The sequence below is a fragment of the Chiloscyllium punctatum genome, chromosome 4, assembly GCF_047496795.1.
Source record: "Chiloscyllium punctatum isolate Juve2018m chromosome 4, sChiPun1.3, whole genome shotgun sequence".
In the NCBI taxonomy this organism is placed as follows: Eukaryota; Metazoa; Chordata; class Chondrichthyes; order Orectolobiformes; family Hemiscylliidae; genus Chiloscyllium; species Chiloscyllium punctatum.
The window spans coordinates 73,677,961-73,702,441 of NC_092742.1; the positions used below are offsets into that span (position 1 = coordinate 73,677,961).

The 24,481-nt window shown below is 38.4% G+C and overlaps 1 protein-coding gene across 4 annotated transcripts in view; it reads right to left on the reverse strand.

Annotated features, from left to right (window-relative positions):
• Positions 1-24,481, reverse strand: part of dph6 (diphthamine biosynthesis 6) — a 321,719-nt gene that overhangs the window by 47,364 nt on the left and 249,874 nt on the right. For 3 of the 4 annotated variants that reach the window (XR_011960472.1, XM_072569025.1, XM_072569024.1), the window contains one exon: positions 8,970-9,366. Coding sequence is in view for 3 of the 4 variants with exons in the window: in XM_072569025.1 (XP_072425126.1) it covers positions 8,970-9,366 (397 nt within the window). In the remaining variant the exon portion in view is untranslated. Of the gene's footprint in view, positions 1-8,969; positions 9,367-15,389; positions 15,465-24,481 lie in introns of those variants that run through there. The other variant, XM_072569026.1, reaches the window with a different exon arrangement.

Sequence of the window (24,481 nt, forward strand, 5' to 3'; positions counted from 1 at the left end):
CACAATGGCTATGCTAGACAAACTACTGAAGGAACATCTGTAAAATCTTCTTTTAGATTGCTTCTACAAGAGAACCATATATTGAATTTAGAACAGATGAGCTTGCTCAATACAAACTTCAGTCATCACACTATTTAAAAAACCAAATGGAAATCTGAAATAATGTTCGATGCACAGCATTTCTGTTAGCATTTGTGAAGTGAAACTTCTTTTATTTGAATCTGCTAATAGCTCTGTTGTGTACTTCCAGCATTTTATGCTTTCCTTTTGAACACTGGGAAAGCCCATGAGATTAATTTCTGCAAAAGTAAAATAAAACAAAGGAGCTTGACTATTAAGTCTTCACATTGACAGAGTCTGAATTCAACTTCTTTGACAGGATTCTTTTACCAAGTCACTTTTGAGTATCATTATTGCATGTATTTGCACTGATTACACCCTCAGCTCACAGATATCACTGTGGAATCACAATTCCTATAAAAAACAATTATCATAGCACTGATGATTTTCTAAAATACACCAGACATTGTGATGTATTGTGTCTCTCATACACTAAAATGCTTCACATTGAAGTTCAAGTCTTACTGATTAAATTTGATATTCTAATTTTTTTCTTTTATATTATATCATTTTTTATCCAATGTACAGTGTCACATTTCACGCAGAATTGCATACATGTATATTTTAAAGAATTTTACTATACTCTTCATATTGCCAGGCTTTGTAAGTCTCCCTAAAATAATCAGAATTCTGAAAAAAAATTGCACCTGTGTTTATGCATGGTTTACAATATTTTTGAGTCCTTTATTGGAAATAACCTGAAAGGATTGCTTCAGGACAAGTCTGCAGTATTCATCTTCTGTCAGTCATCTTGTTGGCTGACAAAATAAGAACAAGAATAACTAGAATTCAATTCATTTGTGCATTACTGTCTTTTTTTTGTGATTGTTCTGCGCCCACATTTATATGAATCTTAATCCAATTTGCAGCATAGAAACAAGCTAATTGGCCTAGGTTTCACTGGTGTCCACATTTCACACAAACTTCCTCAAACTTCAATCCTCTTTCTATCTGCCCATATCACAAGGCTGAGAAAAAAAAAATACATAAAGTTCCAATAACTTACATTTGTAGAGAGCCTTTAATGTACTAAAATAATCCGAGGCATTAAATGTTAAATTATATACAGATTAATTCACTAAGTGGACCAAAGGGTCTGCTTCTGTGTTGTTTGACTGAGTTCAATACAGCCATGTATTAAGTATGAAAGCTGGCATGACGAACACAGGGAATACAATTGAAGACAGTGGTAAAATAAAGGGATTGGGATGTTATAAGGAAGCCACAGGTAGAGCAACAGGGGTTCTAGAGTGTAGTGATGGGCAATGCATTACGAAACAAAAATATACAATTTTGTTTAAGAATCTTCTCAGGACTTTGGTGAAATAATGAATCTCGTTTCTTCACTACTTCATGGCTTTAATGCAAAGAAGATGCAAAAAAATTGAAATAATGTGAAAACAAAGTCTAATAAGATCAAGAAATTTATATAAATCAGTGTAAATAAAGTAGTAAATCTGGAGAAATTAATGGGACCAAGGAGTGACAAGTCTCTTAGATCTAGAGTTTTAAAAGAGAAAGCTGCAGTGATAACACATGCATTTTGATCTTGTCAAATTCCATATATTGTAGAACAGTTCTCAAGGTGTGGAAGGTAGAAAACATAACAGTGCTAACTTAATAAAGAATGAATAGAGAAAACAAGGGACCATAAGCCAGTTAGCCTAACATTGTGAGTAGGCAAAACGTGACAATCTATTATTAGGGACATGTAACAGGGCACTTAGAGGATTATAAATGGATTAAACAAAGTCAACACAGATTTATTAAAGGAAAATTGTATAGTGACAAATCTGCCATTATTTTGATGATGTAGATGGTAAAATAGGAAAGGGGGAACCAGTGAATACAGTAGCTTTGGATTTTCAAAATATGAAATTACTATACAAAATGAGGGCTCACTGGATTTGAGGTAATTTATTGGTGTAGCTTTGGTTGCCGGAAAGAAAGCAGAGCGTTGGAATATGTAGAAGGGCAACACCTAGTGGTATTATCACTAGACTGATAACCTAGAGATCCAGGTAATATTCTGGGGACCCCGGTTCACATCCTGCCTCAGCATATGGTGGAATTCAAATTAAAAATATGCAATTAAGTGCCTAATGATGACTATAAATCCAATGTCAATTATTGGAAAAAAAACTGGTTCACTAATGGGGAAAAAAATCTGCCGTCCTCGGTCTGGGCAATAAATGCTCGTCCAGTCAGTGATGCCCTCATCCTGTGAATGAATAAATAAAGAAGAACAAACACAGAAAAGGCTGGAGAAATCCAGCAGGTCTGGTAGCATCTGTGGACAGGGAAACAGAGTTAGTTGAAGTTTCAAGTCCAGTATGACTCTTCTTCAGAACTGAAAGATGTTGGGAATTTTTAAACATACACTGCTCAATAAAAAAGGAATTATTCTTGGTGGAGGACAAGAAAAAAAGACGTTAAATGGTTGTAAGTTTGGAGAGGGAGTAGGTTCTCTATACTAAAAGCAAAGGAAGTAAGACAGAAACAAGACAAAGATCATTGGGGTAAGGGGAGTGAATGTATGAGAAATTGAGAATAGACATTATGCAGTTAATGTCTGAAGTTATTAAATTCAATATTCACGGTGGCTCAGTGGTTAGAACTGCTGCCTCACAGCACCAGGAACTGGGTTCAATTTCAGCCTTGAGTGACTGTGTGCACGGAGTTAGCACATTCACCCTGGGTCTGCGTGGGTTTCTTCTGGGCGATCTGGTTTCCCCCACAGTCTAAAGAATTGACGTTTAAGTGAATTGGCCATGAGAGATGCATGGCTACAGGTATAGGGGGAAGGTGGGGGATCTAGGTATGATGCTTTTCAGAAAGTCAGCTGGGATTCGATGGGCAGAAATACCTGCCCCACACTGTAAGGTTGTATGATTTGGACCATGAGGTTGTAAATGCCTAACTAGAAAATATGTTGTAATTCCTTGAGCTTCAATAGAACATTGCAGCAGGTCCAAGACAGAAATATCAGCATGAGAGCAAGGTCGTTTATTGAAATGGCAAGCAACTAGGAAGTCAGAGTCATTCCTATGGACAGAGCATTTGGTCTCAGCAATATAAAGTATGTTGTATTATGAGCAGTGAATGTAATAGACTAGATTGAAAATACTGCTTCACCTGAAACATATATTTGAGGTCATGGACATTGAGGAAGGATAAAGTGAATGGTCAAGTGTTAGATCTTTTGCAATTGCATGGGAAGGTACCATGGAGGAATGAGGAAGCATTCGTAATAATGGACAAGGGTGTCATGGAGAGAATGGTACCTGCTAAATGCTGACAGTAGAGGGGGGGAAGATGTGTTTGGTGATGGCATCTTGTTGCAGGTGTTGGGATGGCAAAGGGTGATCCTCCAAAGTGGGGTGCAAAGTCAAAATAAGGAAAACCCTATCATTGTTCTGGGAAGGAGAATAAGGGGTGACAGCAGAAATGCAGGGAGGGTGCATCAGCCCTGTCAGTGTGAGTGAAAATGTGAGAGCGTGAGATTGTGTGTGAGAGATTGTGAGCGTGCAAGCGCATGTGCATACATTAGTTACTAGTGTATTACAAAGATTGATACTTGGGTCTCAGCCATTTCCAATATGTATTAATGGTTTGGATATGAGCTAAGTGTAAAGTACTAATGTTTGATGACAATGTAAAATGTGATGGAAAAGGTTGCAGAAGGATACAAACAGATTGGATGAGTAGGCCAGAACAAGGAAGATGTAATACAATGTTGTAAAATGTGAGATTACACACTTCGGTAGGAAAAGTAGAAAAAAAATTCAAATGATGAGAGACTAGGTTTGAATTTAGATGGGCCTAGGGGTACTTGTACATGAATCACAGAAAATCAATATGAAGGTGCAGCAAGCAACAATGAATGCAAATGGTAATTCAGCTTTTGTTATAAAAGGATTGGAGAGAAAACTTTTAATAAAATAATAAAGGGCATTGGTGAAGTGATACCTAGAGATTTATGCACAGTTCTGGTCTCCTTACTTAAAGAAGGATATCTTGCTCTCAAGCAAATATCACGAAGATTCTCTACACTGATATAAATGCAAAATACTGCGAATGCTGAAGATCTGAAATACAAAGAGAATATGATGGAGAAACTCAGCAAGTCTAGCAGCAATTGTGGACTAAGAAATGAGTAATATTTCATGTCCATTATTTAACGCCTTTGAGTTGAGTCGTTCTTCTTTGAAGAGTCAAACTTTAATACTATTTCTTTCTGCTGCCAGATCTGCTGAGTTTCTCTAAGATTTTTTGCATGAGATCTGTTCTTGAGGTGAGCGGTTTGTGCTGAAGGAAAGAAAGAATTAGACTTGGCTGACATTTCCTTGAATTTAAAATTATGAGAAGCCATCTAAGGGCTTGAGGCAGAAAATCTGTTTCCTCTGCCTGGGGAATCTATAACACCAAGGCCATATGCTCAGCATAAAGGGTCAGCTATTTAAGACTGAAATAAAGATAACCTCTTCCATCAAATAGTTATGAATTTTAGGAATTCTTTGTCTCAGAGAGCCATCGATGCTCAGCAATTAATGCAGAGTGATAGATCTGTGGATAATAAAGTAATTATCGGTATGCAGATAGTGTGAGGTGGTGGAGTTGAGGTGGAATATCTACCATGACCTTATTGAATCAGAGAGTAGGTTCAAAAGGGTAAATGAGCTTCTTTTTCAACTATTGCTTATACTCTGTTTTTGGTCTTATCACATAGGGGAAAATATTGAGACTTTGGATAAAGTTCAGATGAGGATCACTACGTCGATACAAATAAACATAAGTGATCTGTCAAAGGCTTATACAATTAAACAGCTAGATTATATTTAAGGGACTCATTTGCCTCAAACTGAGATGATGTTAAGCAGATCACTTTTCTTGAGAATACTGTGCCTGGAGAATGGTTCTGGGTGGATTGGAGATGTCTATATGGTAATGGTTTAGCCAGCATAACATTAAAGCACAGACTAGAAAAATCAGGGGAGCTTTTTAGTTCAATTTTGATGATGGAAGTAACTGGTCATTTTACAATACCATTTGTACACTTGAGATCAGATACTATTTACTAAATGACCTTTTCTGTTGGACAACATTGTCATGATGGTGATAAAAATGGACTACTGATTTTTCAAACGTTGCCATCTGATTTTAATACCTGGAAAACTGATATACTCAGATGTTATAAAAGGGAGAAAGAAAACATTGATTTAAAATGGCCACATCAATGAGCTGACCACACATTAGCCAAGCTCTGTTAACCCAGCACACCAGCTGAACTGAAATTAACATTCATTTAATCAAAGGCTGTTGAAACTAGTCAACCCAGTCAGGTGTGAAGACATTCTCATCCTATTTTGTTCCATATCTGTCTGATTGCCAAGAAGGTTACCTCAGAGTACAATGGGATCTTGACCAGATGAGACAATGGGCAGAGGAGTAGCAGATGGAGTTTAATTTAGATAAACATGAGCTGCTGCATTTTGGAAAGGTAAATCAGGGCAGGACTTATACACCTAATGGTAAGGTCCTGGGCAGTGTTGCTGAACAAAGAGACCTTGGAGTGCAGATTCATAGCTCCTTGAAAGTAGGGTGACAGGTAGAGAGGATATGCTTTCCTTTATTGGACAGAGCACTGAGTACAGGAGTTGGGAGATCATGTTGTAGCTGTACAGGACATTGGTTAGGCCACTTTTGGAATATTGTGTGCAATTCTGGTCTCCCTCCCTTGGGAAGGGTGTTGTGATACATGCAAGGGTTCAGAAAAGATTTATGAATGATGCCAGGGTTGGAGGGTTTGAGCTACACGGAAAAGCCGAATAGGTGCACTGCTTTTCCCTGGAGCATCAGAGGCTGAGGGGTGACCTTATAGAGGTTTATAAAATCATGAGGGGAATGGATAGGCTAATTAGACAAGGTCCTTTACATTTGTTGGAGGAGTCCAGAACTAGACAACATGCATTTAGGGTGAGATGGAAAACATTTAAGGGACAACATTTCATGCAAAGGTTGGTGCATGTATGGAATGAGCTGCCAGAGAAAGAGTTGGAGGCTGGTACAATTACAACATTTAAAAGGCATCTGGATGGGTATATGAATAGGAAGGGTTTAGAGGGATATGGGCCAAGTACTGGCAAATGGGACTAGATTAATTTAGGATATCTGGTTGGCATGGATGAGTTGGACCAAATGGTCTGTTTCTCTTATATACATCTCTATGATTACTTTCACATATTGGAGATGAAAGACAGAGCTTACCACTATTAATTTTGGAAACAAGAATCTGAGATATTGGAACATACAAAGCAAGGAGGTATTTTTGGTAGAACAGGGGAGAGGATGTGTGACTGGAGCCAGCTGGGAGAAATGCTTTCTCAGCCTCAAGAAGGAAATGCTCAGTGATGGAGCTGATTGAAAAGAAGCATTAGGACAAGAATTTAAGAGTCTAAGGAAATACTCACTACTGCTGAGGAGATAAGACATCAATGAAACAACAAGGTCTCAGGTTAAAACCATACATGTCAAGGATGCTAATGACTGTAAACTGTATATTTGCTTAAGTTTTCTTTTGAATTGGACACTAGTCCTTCCCACTATTGTAACTTTGTGTTTGTATGTTGATATCACATTTTTTGTTTAGTGCTAGCAGACAACAAAATTGTTTTCCTTTCACTCAAGAAACTCTTGTAATTGGTTCCTATTGATACAATCTAAGTTGGAAAACCACATTTTATTAGGGGGAGTTAAGCCTCATGCTTAAAAAAAGCATATATTTTTGCTGCAGGTCAACTCAGGAGATTGATAAGGGGGAGCAATTGACCACTCCTTACTTGGTCATTTGAAAATTTATAGTGAACAATAGCTGCAATCATTTCCAGTAAGGACGATCAAGCCGCAACTACTAAATTTATTTAAGAAACAGCAACACACTGAAATGGGAAGATTGTAATGTTAACATCCAAAAAGATACGATTAAATGTGCCAAAGTGTACACTTCGACTAATTAGATTAGATTAGATTAGATTAGATTAGATTACTTACAGTGTGGAAACAGGCCCTTCGGCCCAACAAGTCCACACCGCCCCGCCGAAGCGTACCCACCCATACCCCCTACATCTACATCGACCCCTTACCTAACACTAGGGGCAATTTAGCATGGCCAATTCACCTGACCTGCACATCTTTGGACTGTGGGAGGAAACCGGAGCACCCGGAGGAAACCCACGCAGACACGGGGAGAACGTGCAAACTCCACACAGTCAGTCGCCTGAGGCGGGAATTGAACCCGGGTCTCCAGCGCTGTGAGGCAGCAGTGCTAACCACTGTGCCACCGTGCCGCCCACTAAATGGTAAATGATAAATGGTAAATGATACTTCATATCAGATCAACTGAATATGCCACTGGTATCCTTGGCAAAATTACGAAAAATTCTTTGGGGCATCCTGAGGCTGTGAAAAATGGTATAGTAAATCATAAAAGCATTTTGTATACCCAGTTGCTGAACATGACACCAAAACGAATTCTAATTTCAAATTTCAATAGTTTGTTGGTCAGAAATTGATGGAAGAGAAACTTGAGTTTGCTGTCTGAGTAATTTAGCAGTTGTTGGTGGTCATGAAGCCTTCCTCAATCATTTTCAGGTCAGCAAAGCAGCTTTAGCAGATCAGCCCCATTTGTCCATTCCAGGTTCTTCTGTCACTCTTTCATCATTCTGCTGCATCTTGCTCTGCTGTCCCAAGAGATAAGGTTGCATTCCCCAGCTCTCGCTCTATCACCTCACTGCCAAGATGACCATGTCTTCTTCTGACACTATCCATGCTCCATCTTGTTTCAACATAACATGCTCTCCTACTGGTGTAACTACTGGATGCAGTATTATTTGTGTTCTTTCAATCAAATGTTGGAACAAGACTTGAAAATAAGATGATCCCATAACATGACTTGCTTTAAAGAATTACTAAATCTAAGGTTATGACCATGACCAGCTTTATAAATACACTACCATAAAAATACCTGCTTCATGTCCACAGCAGAGCTTTCTCTCCACTGTGTAAGCTAAACAGTAAATCAAATTCGTCAATAAGAATACACCAATCGCACCGATTCAAAAATCATAGAACATGGCTTAAAGGTACAAATTCAGCTTTAGATTACAAGCTACCAGCTGCTAAAGAAATGCATATTTAAAAAGTCACACAGCATTTTACTATTACTTCCATCATTCCATTACATCCAAATCAAGAAGGGAAAATAAAATATTCCACTTCAGATGTTGTCATTGATGTGATTAGTTGGATTTTCAGAAAGTACGCTTGAGCAATATGAAATCCAATTTCCTCCTCTCACCTTGTAAATAGCTTGATTTTATAATAGTACACTCAAAACAGTAAATTAACATTCTAAGAGAGTCAAATAATGGACATAAAGCCACTACATATGTTAGCTGGAATGGTTTAACGTTTCATCAGTGAGATGAGCCTTAAGAAGGTTCTAAAGATTGAAAATGATTTGGAGAGGGAGAATGGTTTAGGAAGTGAACTCCAGAGCATAGACCATAGGTGACTGAAGGTAGAACTACAAAGGAGGGGGATAAAGGAGGAGAGGAATACACAAGGAGTCAGTCTCCAAATGAAAGGATGAATTGGAAGAATGGATGAAGTTACAGGTATAGGAAAAGATAAAGTCATTATGATAATCTGACCATTTGTTACAGCATTCACCTTTTGGAAATTGAATCCAAAAATATCAGTCAACACTGGGATCTGAATTCCTGTCTTAATGTCAATGGTTCAGCACATATTTCCAACTTAACTAACTTCTATTGATGAGACAGTCTTACCTTTTCGTACAAAGCTGGGATCTATGATATCTTCACAGTAAAAGGTTTTGAAGCACAGAGGGAGCTGCTTAACATCTTGAGGGAGTTTATCCATAGCTTGCCGGAATACAACCACTAGTTCATGCAGCATACTCTTCAGATTTAAAGCAGTCACTGATGGTGACAGAAGACTTACAGCCAATGAGATAGCAGCACTTGACTTCAAACTTGACACAATCAACTCACAGTCAATTACATAACCATTGGATTTTTTATTTATGATGAAGGATTTCCTCTCACAGGGATCATCAGTAACAGCAATGACATGCCATTCCACTGCAGCATCTTTTGGTAGATGAGGAAACACAGCTACGATCAGCAGGCCAGAGCCAGGCTTAGTCTCTCCATAGGTTTGGTCCTGTAATTCATAATGAAAACATACTAGAAAAATTAGTGCATTCACACATATTTACAGGTTTGAAACATCACTGAGCAATTCTTATAAGACTCCTGCAATCTGGGAACTAGAAACCAAAACAGCTTCAAAAATTGCTTCCTTCACAATCCTCTATGGACTCACTGAGTTGGACTGATCAACTACCTGAGAAGTGCACAACACATGATTCACAATCTTCAGTGCAGCACCATGCCTGCCCTTATCATTTCCAATTAGCAAACTTTAAACCATATCTGCATGCTTGAAAAAAAAATAAAAGCAGCAAGAGTCAAAATTGGAAGTTACAGTTAACTCAGGTAAATGTAGTCATAGGAATATAGTACATCAATCCTAATTCATGGGAGTATAAAGATGCTGTCAGGTTCACTTCTAAAGATAACTAACTTAATGTGAGGAATACCAGTTGCACTTGTGTCAATCATCATTTCAATGTAAATATATGCAGTGAATAGAAACATCACTTTTAAAAATAAAAAATAGCTGAAACAACTATTTTTTCACAAGGAATCAGAATTGCGGATTGCATATTTTAATTTTAATTTATAGATTTATAATCTAAACAGCAATTCCAGAATAATCACAAGTTGGTTAAAATTCAGACAAACTAACATACAACAGCAGAAATGGTGACAGGAAAATCTTATGTTTTGTTCGTGACTAATGTTCCTGATTAATGCACAGCCATGACTGGTCCAAATGATGAGATGCCAATCGAATCTGATTGAATCCAATCTTATTTGAATATTTCCTTCACTCTGTACCAGCTCCACATTACACATGTAATTGCTTACATTGAGTGCCCTGTACTAAATTCTGTCTATGGAATTTCATTTTTGAGGATTAAAACAAAACAACATGTTGAGCGCAGTTCTTTAAGTATCAGTTGTCCTAGCTACCTTAACCAATTGACCACTATACATCTGGCAGCACAGGCAGTATACCAGCATGCTGTTCAACTGTGGAATGAATTGAAACTAAGCCTTATAGTCTTGACAAAGTTTTGGAAAGAGAAACAATGTAAGCAGTTCTTCGTCCACAGATGCTGCCAAACCTACAGCATTTCTCTAGCACATTCTGTTTTTATTTCATCCCTTCAGGATCCATAATACTTTGCTTTTATCTTATAGTCTGCTCCTCATGTTGTTACGAAACACTTTATATTTATTAATTCTTAAATTACTTCTGTAAGATTTTGAAGGATTGAGGAGGAGGAATTTATTTCAAGTTTTGTGGACATACCTGGAAAGTCTTCTTTCAAAGAAATCATTAAATATTCACTGTGGACCTTCCCTTTTTTTCCCCACAAGGCTTCCTAGAAATCACATGACTGATGATAAATGCTTGCTTTGTTGTGGACCCCACGGAGGTTATTTCAACAGTGACAGGTTTGGACAGACTGTTCTTGCCTTACATAACAGAGTTGGAGGATAGTTTGCTCAGAACCAACTGAATTGGAGAAAAGCTGGCTAAGAACAAGTTAATTTGGAGAGAAAAAAAACTTGCAATGAACAACTGCCGAGGTGATAGCCCCCATTTCTTAAAAAACAACTTTCTAGTTAAGGATGCAAACTATCTTTTTTGTGAAGAGTGATTGCAAAACCACCTCAAGACTGTATTTCCTGAGCACATTGTGTCTGCCAAGAACTTGACCACATAGAGTCATACAGCACAGAAATAGACCCTTTGGTCCAACCAGTCCATGCTGAACATAATCTTAAACTAAGCTGGTCCCACCTGTCTGCTCCTGGCCCATACCCCTCCAAACCTTTCCTATTCATGTATTACCCAAATGTTTTGTAAACATTATAATCGTGCCCACATCCACCACTTCCTCAGGAAGTTCATTCCAAATGTGAATCACCCTCTGTGTAAAACATTTGCGCCTCATGTCTTTTTAAGTCTCTTGCATCTCACCTGAAAAATGTGCCCTCCCAGCCTTGATATCCCCCATCCTTGGGAAAAGTCAACTACCATCAACTCTATCTACAAACCTCATTATTTTATAAACCTCTATAAGGTCACCTCTCATCCTCCTATGCTCCAGCTTATCCAGCCTTTCCTGATAACGTAAACCTTCCATACCTGGCAACATCCTGGCAAATCTCTTCTGAACCCTCTCCAGCTTAATATCCTTCCTATAACTGGGCAACCAGAACTGGACACAGTATTCCACATGTGCCAAAATATTACAGCAACAGACTCTAGAATATCATAAACCATACCTTTTGCCTTCAAAAATAATCCATGGGGCAAAGTATTTTTTTAAAGAAAGTCAATGTCTCTAGAAATCTGTTTTTGCTGAAGTGTGTGTGTGTGTGTGTGTGTGTGTGTTTTGGGGATACTTAGTGAATTTTCTATATTACTGATTATGTACATTTATTCATTATTGCACTTTTACTGAATTAATTTTGGCTTAATAATAAATCAGTAAGTTTGTTTATTAAGAAACCTGGGTGATAGATCTTTTTTGCTTAAAAACATGCAGATAAATTATTTAATTATCCATCGGTAACTGGAAAGGAATATTTTTATTTTATGCTGTGACCTATGGTGTAGTGGGACAAGATGTATTCCCCCAGGCTCATTCGTAACAACCCGAGTACCACCCATTCGTGTCCAAAGGGATTACTAAGAGGAATTAAGCAGCAGGAAAACTGGTCATCTTTCCCTTCCTAACCCCAAAAAAAGCAGAGGTAACTCTGACACTTAGCTGCCATCTTGGCAGAGTTCCACTACTTTAGTTCCGAGCAGGAATCAAATATGAAACTTTATAAGCTCTTTTAATGCAAGAGCTCCTTTGTGCAATAAACTTATATTAGAAGAAAAATAAGGTCTACTGGTAAGTACAGGGACTGAGGCAAAGTTAATTTAGCAGCAGAACTGCAATGGAAGTTGAAATCTATGGACGTTCCTGTTGAATACGTTAACATAAGATTCATACAATGAATGTACTGCTTGGCATATCGGTAATCTCAGTTAGAATTAAAGGCAGCAAACTGAAGATATTTCCAGATATTTCAAAGCTAACAACACAGATGGAAAACTTGTGATGTAGCACCCATAACTCTGAACTAAGGTGGCCAGATTCAGGTCCTACCTACTACTCTTTTTGTGTAAATAACATGAATTTTTTAGGGATTACTTTTTTAAAAAAATCATTAAACTATGAGATAAATACAGAAATTTAAGTAATTTTTAATATTCTTTGAACTAATTTCAGCAATATGTTAAGTAACCTGAACTGGCTACCCTCAGCAATAATAAAGACTGTTCTTTAAATCGTCGAAAAGAACATCACATCTCACCATTGTACATTTTCATGACACTTTTAATCTCAAAGCACTTCACTTGCAACCTTGCCTCGTAAAAGCTTTAATCTAATAGTTGAGTGTTTTAAAACTAGTGTTAACTACAGTGACAACACAGCTGGGGACCTAAATGTGACCCTCAAGAAAAATTGGACTAGCCTTTGAAAATAATTTTCCCACTTGCTGTCTTATAACTGGGCAGGAGTGAAATCAACAAATTACCAAGCAAAGAGAAAACTGTACACCCATCAATAAGGGCACAACACTTATCCCTCTTTCAACTTACAGGATCAATTTTCATCCACTTGCACTTTGAGAGTGGTGCATAATAATAGGTTACACATACTCCATTTCACAACTCAGCTACTAAATTACTGTAAAGAATACCCACAGCATTTTTCTGCAGTGAAAGACATTGCTGCTTGATTGTAGTGTACTGTTTAAATGAAAGTCACCATCACTTATGGATTAAACGTTAGAAGAGACTAATTGTATATCAACAGCAAACAACCACATAAGTATGCTTGCTCTGTGAGGGATGGCAAAAAATAGAAATGATTTTACCTCAAATTGCTAGCACTTCACACACAATAACATTTTACAGAGAGCGGTTTGCTTTTGGTGTATTAGGTATGGCAGGGAAGCAGTATAAAGTGTAAAGTTACCAACAGACAAATGTTACATTAGCACTTACACGGGCAAGCTATTCTCCTTCAGGAGACAAATTCTATCCTTGTCAATACTAATTTTACTCCAAGTAGTAGAAAACAGTTTGAAAAGATGAAAATTAGAGCTCTGTGCTGGAAAGAGCCAAGCTCATTCAAGCTTAAAGGCCATTTTGTTGGCCCAAGGTGCTGAGGTGCAGCTTGAAAACATTTCCACAACTTCCAGGTCAACCCATTCATCTATAGTAAACTTTGTTTTTTTTTTATTAAACCTGTCACAGGTTTTAATGTCAATACTTTTCCACTTAAACAAACCAATCGTTTCAAAGAAATAAAAATATCCTATACACTGTTCAGTACTTGAGCAATTTTTAAAAAACTTATTCTTAAAGACAGAATAAGGAACAATGTTAACAAGAAAGTATGTGGTTTTCTTAAAAAAAGTCAACATGTATCTTCTGTAAAGTCAAATGTTTTGGATGTTTTCCATCAATTTTAACCTTTTGAAAGAAGCAGATTTTTTTCTGCAGGCGAGTCAAACTATACCACAAATGTCCTCCAGCTTAGACAGCAAACCAGACAGATTCAGTAGCTGCTCCATTCTTACATGCTGTTCAGAGGCTGGACAGCAGGAGGCAGGATTCAAGCTGAAATGCCAGTTTTCTCACGTTATGATGTTGCCATCTAAAAACTGACAAAAATGCAGCAAACTAATTACAGAGACAGAAATTTGCAGAATTGTCAACGAGGGCTGCAAATGAAGCACAAGCTTGCGTCAGATTATTTTTCAAAGTCCCCAAATGAATACAATTTCTCAATCTTAGTTTGGTAGCTACTAAGATTCACTTGAAGTTGCCTCTGTTGGTCAAGGTTACATATTTTTACATCTATTTGAGGGAATCAAGGAATTTGGGATAATAGAGGAAGGGGTATTTGATAGTGAAGATCAGATACAATCTTATCTGAGCAGGCATGAGGGGCCAAATCACCAACACTACTTCTAATTCTTATCACAAAATACAATGTGATGCTAATTTGAACAAGATGCAAAATCAGGCACTGGATACATTTAATTAGCATTTACCACAGAAAAAAAAACTAATCAAAACTGTTATGATAGATATATACATCATGTCAAGACTATGAAGAGTCATTCCAATGTCGCCATCACCCACTTCGTATCCTGGCTGAATGGTGGGGAATCACCAATTGTAGATCAGTCCAACCCCTTTGAAAAATTGCCCAAGTATCTGACAAATAATAATGCTAAGATGGCATTTATGTTTGACCAATGAAGTGTGATTATTTTTTCCTTGAGCAGGCATCACCCTGAAGACTTCAACATTGATGGGCTATTTGGCCTGGCTTGATGAGTTAATGCACTTCCTAACCTTCCTCATAAAAGGTTTAAATGATTGATTTGTCGGCCAACTTAAAGATTACCCAGTGGAGGGCTCTGGGGCTTAGTGTTCACTATTTCACAATGTGGCCCATCAGTGCAGCTCTGCATCACTGCAAATATGAAGCAGATAAAAACTTCCCAGATGCCGCATTTCAATAATCAGTATGGAAACCATACTCTGCAAGATATACTGTTGAAATTCATAGGTTATTGCCCATGAAAAGAAGAAAATAAAAACTGTCTGAATGTTGAAATTTGCTAAAGGAATCTGACACTCAATGTCTGCTGTTTAATTAGAATAAAATTGTAACGTCCTTCTGTTTCCAACATTAAAGTAAGAGTGTCAAGAGCTAATAACATCCTTTCATCAAACTTCTACAGATGGTGAAATTCCACAGAATATGCCGTGGAAAAGTTGAGTCTATGGATTTTCTAACTGTTATTCCTAAGGATGGAGTGATTTTCTAACTGTTATTCCTGAGGATGGAATGATCAGATTTTATCGAAGGTTTATTGAGGAATTAGGCCATTTTTAATTAATAGTCAGTTTAAGAATGATGATACAAATCAACAGCTTGGTGCCCTACTTTGGAAAGCTATGCAGTTTTGCCTGTGCTCAGGAATTCCGAACATTCCTCATAGTTAACTTGGCCAAGTTAATTTTTGATTATTTTCCACTTATATCTATGAAAAAGGAGGGTAAGGCAAGGTGAGATACATTGTAAACAGGAAAAAAAAATTATCCATTTATTTTGAGGGTTTTCTTTCTCCTACCCATCACAGAGTATCATTCTTTTTTATTTTATGAAATCTATTGGAATAAGTTCCAAATATTGTGGCTTTCTTTCCTGCATGCTTCTGATGTAAGTACTGCCTCAGATATTTAATACTGTTTTATTACCTTTGAAAATGAAGCAACTTCTAAAAGTTTTCTGTTTTTGCACAGTTGATTGCAAGTTGTATACAACTCTAAAATATGCAGCACTTTCAAATACCGTTGTCACCAAAAACTTGTTGAGAGGATCTGATCACACCCAGCATACCTTTCTATTTAAGCTACTGTATTCTGACTGTCAACGAGGACTCTTATTCCCACTATCAGAAGTTTCAAAACTGAAGAACAGATGTAAGAATTGAGTGACTTCTTTCATTTGAGATCACATGGTCACCACGGGGATGTAGAGCTCAGTATATGATGTTTACAATGCTCAACAAAATATAGGCTTCAAGACCAACTCCACCATTGATAGCATCAGGAATGCTGTTTGACATAAGGCAATGCCTATTTCATTTAATACATGCATTAATTACACATCATTAGTTATCGTGGAACAGAATGATGCAATTGAGTGGGAGCTAGCTTACTTCCCAGGGTGAGGGACTGGAGTCACAGGCTCGAGAACCTAAGGTCAGCCGACTTCCTTCCATAAAAGACATTTGTAAACCAGATACCTTTTCACAACAACAATCTGACACAAACACATTTTTAAAAAATATTTCCAAATGTTACAATAGCTGAATACAAATATTCAAATGGCCACGGTGGGATAACATTTCAGGATTATTTGTCCAAACCTCTAGCTTATTATTAAGTCAACACTAATCAAGTAAGGTTAAGATCATACCATTTTGTCCTATCAATGTTGATAGCATGTGGATGAGATGGGCTTATAATTCAACTCATTGTATCTGACTCCAGGAGAACAGAGCCAAGCGAGCTCGCCTTCCAATACTAACTTTGCTCATTTTTCTTCATTTATCAATTGGCATAATAGTAACTTTAGTGGGAATACAACTGCCAGGATTTCGAAGACCTCAAGGTAGCCTTGGAATTTTGTTAAAGTGACATGTGCCTCCATATTATCTTGATAAACTAAAATTTATATTATAAAGCATGAGAAATACAAGTTGACGAAAGGGAAGCACAGTAGTAATTTTTAGAAACATTTTGTACAAAGACTGATTAATAACTGCAATAAAATTTCAGATGGTGAAGAGGTGGTAAAACCTCAAGCGTTTATTCAAAAGACAATTGGATGCTGTGCTGGTGGGGACTATGAATTTATATCGAAGGATAACCTTCCCTCATCTATTGATATCTTTATAATCTGTTTGGTATCAGACTGGAGAACTTAGGTAATTTCGGGGAAAGTTTAATTAAGATTGGTAATAACGGGAGGGGAATCACTATATTCAAATAAAGCACCTTCTTTGTTCAGAACAGAGAACGTACACACTCTTCAGTATGAGGTGGACATAACAGAAGCTTTTACAGGTGATCGTAGATAGATACAGTTGCCTGCTTAAAGTCCTTCTCCACTGGTCCTCCATCCACAGTCATCTACATTTGCAGCTTATTTCTTTTCTTCGCTCCTTTTGCTCCATATCCCTTTTTTTTGCTCCCTGAGCAAAACTGCAACTATAGCAGTGCAGCAATCATAGTCTCCTACTTGTGTAATTCTGATGCACACTCCCAATATGTGCACTGCTATCCTCACCATGTTGGTGCTGCCAACCAGGTGTGTGTGCCATTCCGTTTCAAAATGGCACCGACAGTGTAGAAATGCCTGCTGTGGAGTCAACTGTTAATACATTTATTTTGTTCTTATTGTGTACACCCTAAAAAAGATCAGCATTAACGTTCATGAATTTCACATGAGATCAAGGCCGGACGAGCTTTGTGAACATCTATGATGCCTTCATCCTGTTTTATCACACAAGTTATTTGCAGTTGCCGCTCAAAAACTGAATGTTTCAGAGATTTTGTTTGTTTTTTGGAAGACATATCAGGCTATTCTTTCCCAAAGCGTTACCTTCCTTTGCAAAATGAAGATATTAATACATGGTCTTGTTCTGAGGATAACAAACTGACATTCCTCTTGTACTGACCCTTCAACACTCTTCATCTGCCATTATGAGATGAAGAGATTAACGCTATTTTAGACTGTCATCTGATCTAGGTTCCTTCATGCAGGTGCTTACAACTATTTGATTTGACCAATAAGTTATCCTCTTTAAGAATATACATCCTGCTGGTCGGGGTGTTATGACACGGGGTTAACACCCCCCCCCCACCCCCATTAATTTAAACCTGCACTACAGAAATGATTTAATCTGTGCTGAAATCAGTGAAAATTCGAGAGGCCAGAACTATCCCAAAAGTCACTATTTAAAGTAAAAACCAACAACTTTTTAAAACAAGTCTAACAGAGAATAATAAACTAACAACGATTCACAACTCCTTTTGCTAACCTTTCTCTTCTATTATACTGGTCTGATAAAACCCCCTATTAAGATTTACCAAAAAATTTAAATTTCAAAACCAGCCAGCTGCCACATCTTCTCTTCATATTTTCCTGTCTTCTTTTCTTCTTCTTAGGGACTTCTGTTTCACAGGTCATTAATAGATAAAGATACCTTTAAGAGAGCTAATCTCCAGGTAGTCTGCATATGTTGGTGGCTTGGCAGTTCTCCTCCAACTGTTCAATTTTTTTTCAATGGGGTTTGTACCCCAAAACATTGGATCGTTTCATTGGTTTTAATATTGCCAAAATACTAAGTTTGCACTTAATTGGAGTTTAGTATCTTTGGGGCATAATTTAAACTGATTGGCCGAATTTGAAGTTGTTTTTGTCTCATAGCAACCCAGATACTGCTAGCTGCTGAACCAAATGTTACACTGTAAGTTCTCCAGCACTCTGTGTGCTTGCTACATCTTTCAACTCTCTTAAAGATACAGTATGCCTTACACCTTCATAACAGGAGTAAGGATAGAAAGTGGAAGCGCACATTTGCTAGACTAGTCTATATATTTCTTTTGGCTTCAGCGACTGAAGGTGTCTTTTAAGTGGGCACCTCAAAGCCCTGGGGAAATACTATCCGCATTGCAAGAATCCACGGTCAAGAATGCTGGTCTAATGGTATCATCCTCTCATACACACACACATAGTCACACAAAACTTACTTCTTCTTTTAAATAAAGCATTTCACCTTATTATGGGGTGTAAAGTTTTCTTTTATGTATGTGGAAAGCAGTATAAATAAATAAATGGCTATTGTTTTAGTAGTTTACTCATCTCAGTCATAAGTGTTGGTAATTGTTCATAAAGTGTCCAGCCAATGGTTATATCACCCAAAATTATTTGCATTATGGGATCCAGGGTAAATTTTTAATTTCCAACCTGCACAATATTAAAGAGCTATCAGAAAATAAGGAAAAAAGATGTTGTGTTCATGAAACATTTATCTGTTTCCATTGCAGAACAGAAATATTGGCTGTGTTCAAAACACTTTGATCCAGTCTGACATGACTTACAGTTAAGTTCTCCATGTTTGAAAACATGAAAAGTTTTCAGAAGAAAATACTTTTCTATGAGAATCATTGTGTCCCCATTTCTTCGAAGTTTCAGTTAGTTGATCTAACAATTTGCTCCACAGTTTCCCTATTTACACAATTTGCTTACCTAGAAATAGATCAATGCTATTCCACAACCTGTGCAACTTTGAGCATTTTTCTCTTTCCTTGACGTTCTTATCAATTTATTTCTCCAAGATAATTTTCAAGTTTATTATTTTGAATACTTACTGCTGGTTGAATTTGCTTCTTATACAAATATCTCATCCATGAATTTGTTATATCGTGCATGATTATCAAATATATATTTTAATATATTTACTCCCCTTTCCCCTTTCATTGCCAAGTGGAACTGAAGAAAACTACACAACGAACTTTCATCTTCAAACAAAAAGTAAATCATGGAACATGGTTTCTGCTGCACCTCAGTTTCATAGAAAACATTCATCTTCTATTCTTCCTGCAGTTTGTATTAATTTGAGTGGATTGTCACTTCTTCACTACTGATTTTCATTTATAGGAACAATGCAATTTTCTAGTTGATGTTAAATCAAGATTAGATTGTAATATCCACTTTACAGTAAATGACCTTGACAGATGGGTGTGTGGTAACAATGAACTCAGTGTCAAACCATTCAGCATCTATTTACTCTTGCACAGCTTAAATTGGACGTAATGTATGTACTGTATGTTACTCTACCTAATTGATACTGGCCATTATATTTAACCACTAGTTTCTCATCTTAAGCCAACAAAAACACATGTATCACAAACTTTAATTCTCCAGCTATTCTGGCAGTCACAACCTATTGGCTGTGGAATTCTTGAATTCCATTACCTATTGTGAGGGAAAGTGCATTCTGATTTCTCACTTCAATGGTCCATACGTATTTTTAATGTTACATTACTCGTTCTTGATAGCCAAACAAAATGAATAGTTTCTCCATTCTGTGAAGTACTTTGTGCAGTTTTGATCCCTTTATTTCAGGAAAAATATAATTTCATTGGAGGCAGTTCAGAAAAGGTTCACTAGGATGATCCTTGGAATGGAGGGATTGCCTTATCAGCGGAGGCTAAATAGAACAGCACTCTATTCACTGGAGTTTACGCTAATGAGAGGTGATTTCATTGGGAGGTAATGTCCGAGTGGCATTATCAATGGTCTGTTAATCTAGAGACTCAGGCAATGTTCTCGGGACCTGAGTTTGAATTAAATAAAGTCTGGAATTAAGAGTCTCCTGACGACCATGAATCCATTGGCAAGTATTCGAAAAATCCCTCTGGTTCACTAATGTCATTTAGGGAAGGAAACGGTCATATCCTTACGTGGTTTGGTTTACATGTGACTGCAGACCTAAAGACTCTTAACCTTTCTCTGGGCAATTAGGGATGAGCAACAAATGCTGGCCTAGCCAGTGACACCCTGATCCTATGAATAAATAAAAAAAAAGAAACATAGGGTTCTTGAGGGTCTTGACAGGGTAAATGCTGAGATTCTTCTTCAAGAATCTTGGACCAGAAGGCACAGTCTCAGAATAAAGGGGCAACAATTTAAAACTTAGATGAGGAAGAATTTCTTCTCTCAAAGGGCTGAGAATCTTTGGAACTGCTTATGGGGTCAGAGACTCTGTGTGTGTGTGTGTGTGTGTGTATTATATATCTATATATAATATAGACAGATAGATTCTTGATCATTAAGGGAATCAAAGGTTACAGGAAAAGGGCAAGAAAGTGGTCATGAGGAATGACTGATCAAACATGATCCTATTGAATGGTGGAACAGTCTTAATGGGTTAAATAGCTAACTCCTCTTCCTACTTCTTATTGTTTTATAGTTTTAGAACATTCTGCTCTGGACACTCTCTTCTCAAAGACAAAAAGGAAGTTAGTCTTTGAGCTTACCTGCCCTTAAAATCATCAGATTCACTTTTGAGTGGGCCCAATCATAAAAACGGTTATATAAAAAAACAGGCTAAACTCTGTACTCAAAAAATGACTTGATTCACTGCAGTTATTACTGTGCCAGCCCAAGACCATTAATTAGATGCAAAGCTTTTCTTCAGTATAAAGTTGGTATTTGTATGTTGAAGATGATCAAAGTGGCTTTGGTTATGTAAGTACAGGAGTGATTGGATGCCAAGTATATAGAATGATTCTGCAACTTGCTTCAACCTATTTTAAAACCTGACACTTGGAAATGTTCCATGCAGCTCTTATTATTTTTAACCTGCCAAAATATTTTTCAACCAAGCATCTGGACTTAAACCCCTCTGAGCCCCTGCCACCATATTGAAAAACAGACTTCTCGTTCATTATCTCTTTTAATCTCCCTGGATGATAACTTTTAATTTTTAAATCACTCCACACAAAACTCTTTTTTTCAAATTCTCTGATGGATATAGGCTTAATCTCAGAACGGTAATATTTGCATGGTAAATGTAACAATCAGGAAATAGGCTAAAGCCTATTAGCAGCAGGGAGCATATGTTGACAAAGTATGCAAGATTTCCCCACATTTCCTACGCAGCAGGAGCTTCTAATCACATCATGAAGTAGTTCTTCAACACAGCGCAAGCCTGTTATTTAAGCAGCAGCAAGCCTACTTCCTTCACTTTGATGCTTCACTGCAGAGGTAAGTAAACCATTTACTTTCATAAACTTCAGCTTGTGCTAAATGTGTTACAGGAGCATCTGAATACATTCTGTAAAGGGGCACACTGACAATCACTCGTGGACACTTTTCGCAGCATATTAATACAAAAAAAAATTATGATTTATGGATACAAATCTAACAAATGCATAAGTCCTGATATCATCATTTTGATTTTTTCAAATTCGAATTTTATTTGCTTTATGGAAAAACCAATATACTCAAAGCAAAATTCAGAGAAACTTTGTTTCATACCACTCCAGCATAGTCAACAATATGTTTGTAATCCCATACACAATTGCTCCCCAGTTCCACTTCATCCTCTAGCTCATTTGGCGTGCTAAGGAAGAAACTTATTGTTTTCTTTTCAGGCATCAAGGAACACAAGACGCAACAACTCAGAGATACCCATGACCCTCTGGAACCTTCCTCTCCTTCACATCCCTCTGATTCCATCCCCTCTCCCAACCCAAACTTCAGTTCTCTGATACTGAACATTCAGTTTTACCCCTCTGCATTCCCACCTGAATAATTCCAGGCATGACATGTCATTGACCTCTTCATCCATTACCTTAACTTCTGTTCCCATTTCTTTGGATAAGAGCCCTCTCCCGGTCCCACAGACCCCTTTGTCCACCTCCAACACTCTCCCTCGACCTGGACCCCTCTTTCTGGCCTTTTACCTGCACTTAACTTGCTCGTTGAGAAGTGTCAACATGACACTGGTTGCCTTAATTTCTCTGCACACCACCCCCACCTCCCCCCCCACCCCCCCCCCCACCCCAACCCATTCCAACTTATCTCGCCGTGAACTGACTGCATTCCATGCTCTCAGATCCAACCATGACTTCGTAATTAAGCTTGCTGACAAGGATGGTGCTGTTGTTGTTTGGTGAACTGGCCTCAACATTGCATAGACTGAGCACCAGCTCTCAGATACTTCCTCCTCGACCATGACCCCACCATGCAACATCAGGCCATTGTGTCCACTATGGTCACTAACATCATTGTATCTGCGGACCTCCATCTCCCATCCCCACCACTTCTTCTTGGTAAAAAAAAATACTATTACCACAGCCTCCGGGCTCATAGTCTCCAAACCCTGCACAGTTCGCACCTACCTCTTTCCCAAAATCCACAAACAGACTTATTGGTTCTGTTGCTCGGGCTCCACAGAGCTAATCTCTTCCTAACTCAACTTGGTTCTGTTTTCTCCCATTGTCTAGTCCCTGCCGAATTATATCCACAATTCCTCTGACATGTCATACCAGTTTCAGAATTTCCAGTCTGCGTCTCTAACTGCCTCTTCTTTACCACCAACATGCAATTCCTTTACAATTCCCCCATCAGGATGGTCTCAGGGCTCTCTTCTTCCTCTTGCCAATAAAACCCAAACCTTCCCCATACTGCACCACCTGCCTCTGCCTGGCCAAGCTCACCTTCATCCTGAACAACTTCTGTTTTAACTCCTCTTACTTCCTTCTGATCAGAAGGATGGCCATGGTCACCCACATCGGCCCCCAGTTATGCCTGACTCTTTGTGAGGTACATGGAACATTCTTTGTCCCAGTCCTATTCCAACCCCCACCCATAACTCTTTCTTCAGTATATTGTTGGTATCATTGGTGCTGCTTCCCCGTCTCATTCGGAATTAGACAGGTTTATCAGGCTCGCTTCCAATTTCCACCTTATTCTCACCTTCAGCTACATCCTCACATCCTGCGACCTATAAAGACTCCATTCTCCCAGTTCCACAGTTTCCATCACATCTGTTCTGATGATGCCAACTTCGACAATGGGCGTCTGCAATGTCCAACTTCTTCCTCAACCGAGCAAGAAGTTGACAGGGCCTTCAGCTGGGTCCCACCCATCTGCAGCACTTCAGCCTTCATCCCCTCTCTTCCCTCCAATAACAACAATAGGGTCCCCCTTGTCCTGACCTAACATCCCACCGGCATCCACACCCAGAGGATCATTAGCTGCCATTCCAATAACTCCAGCAGGATGCCACCACCAGACACCTATCCCCCTCCCCTCTCTTGCCAGCTTTCTGCAGGGACTGTTCCGTCCAGGACACACTGGTTCACTCCCAACACATGGCATCATGGCACCTACCCTGTAACTACAGAAAGTGGAACACCTGCCTGTTTACCACCTCCCTTCTCAGTATCCAAAAACCCAAACATACCTTCCAGATAAAGCATTGCTTCATCTGCACTTCACTCAACCTAGTCTACTGCATTCGCTGTTCACAATGTGGTCTCCTCTACATTGGGGAAACAAAGCAGAGACTGGGTGACTGCTTCACAGAGCACCTACTTTCTGTCTGCTAAAGAGACCCTGAGCCCTCCAGTTGGCCATCATTTTGATATACCACCCTGTACCCTGGCCAACATCTCAGTCTCAGGCTTGCCTGTGGTGCTCCAGCGAAGCTCAGTGCAAGCTGGAAGAACAGCACCTCATTTTCCACTTGGAGCTCTACAGCCTTCTGGACTCAATATCGTGCTCAACAATTTTAGGGCTTGAGGCACCTTTTACCATGTCCTTATCCCAACCCCCACACACCAGGCCTTGTTATCACATAGTCTGCTACTACACACAACCTGTTGTTCGCCATTAATAGCGCTCATTAGTAGCTATTCATTCTCCCAGACTGACTGTTGTCCAACTTCTCTTGTTTCTCTTTGGACTCTGTCT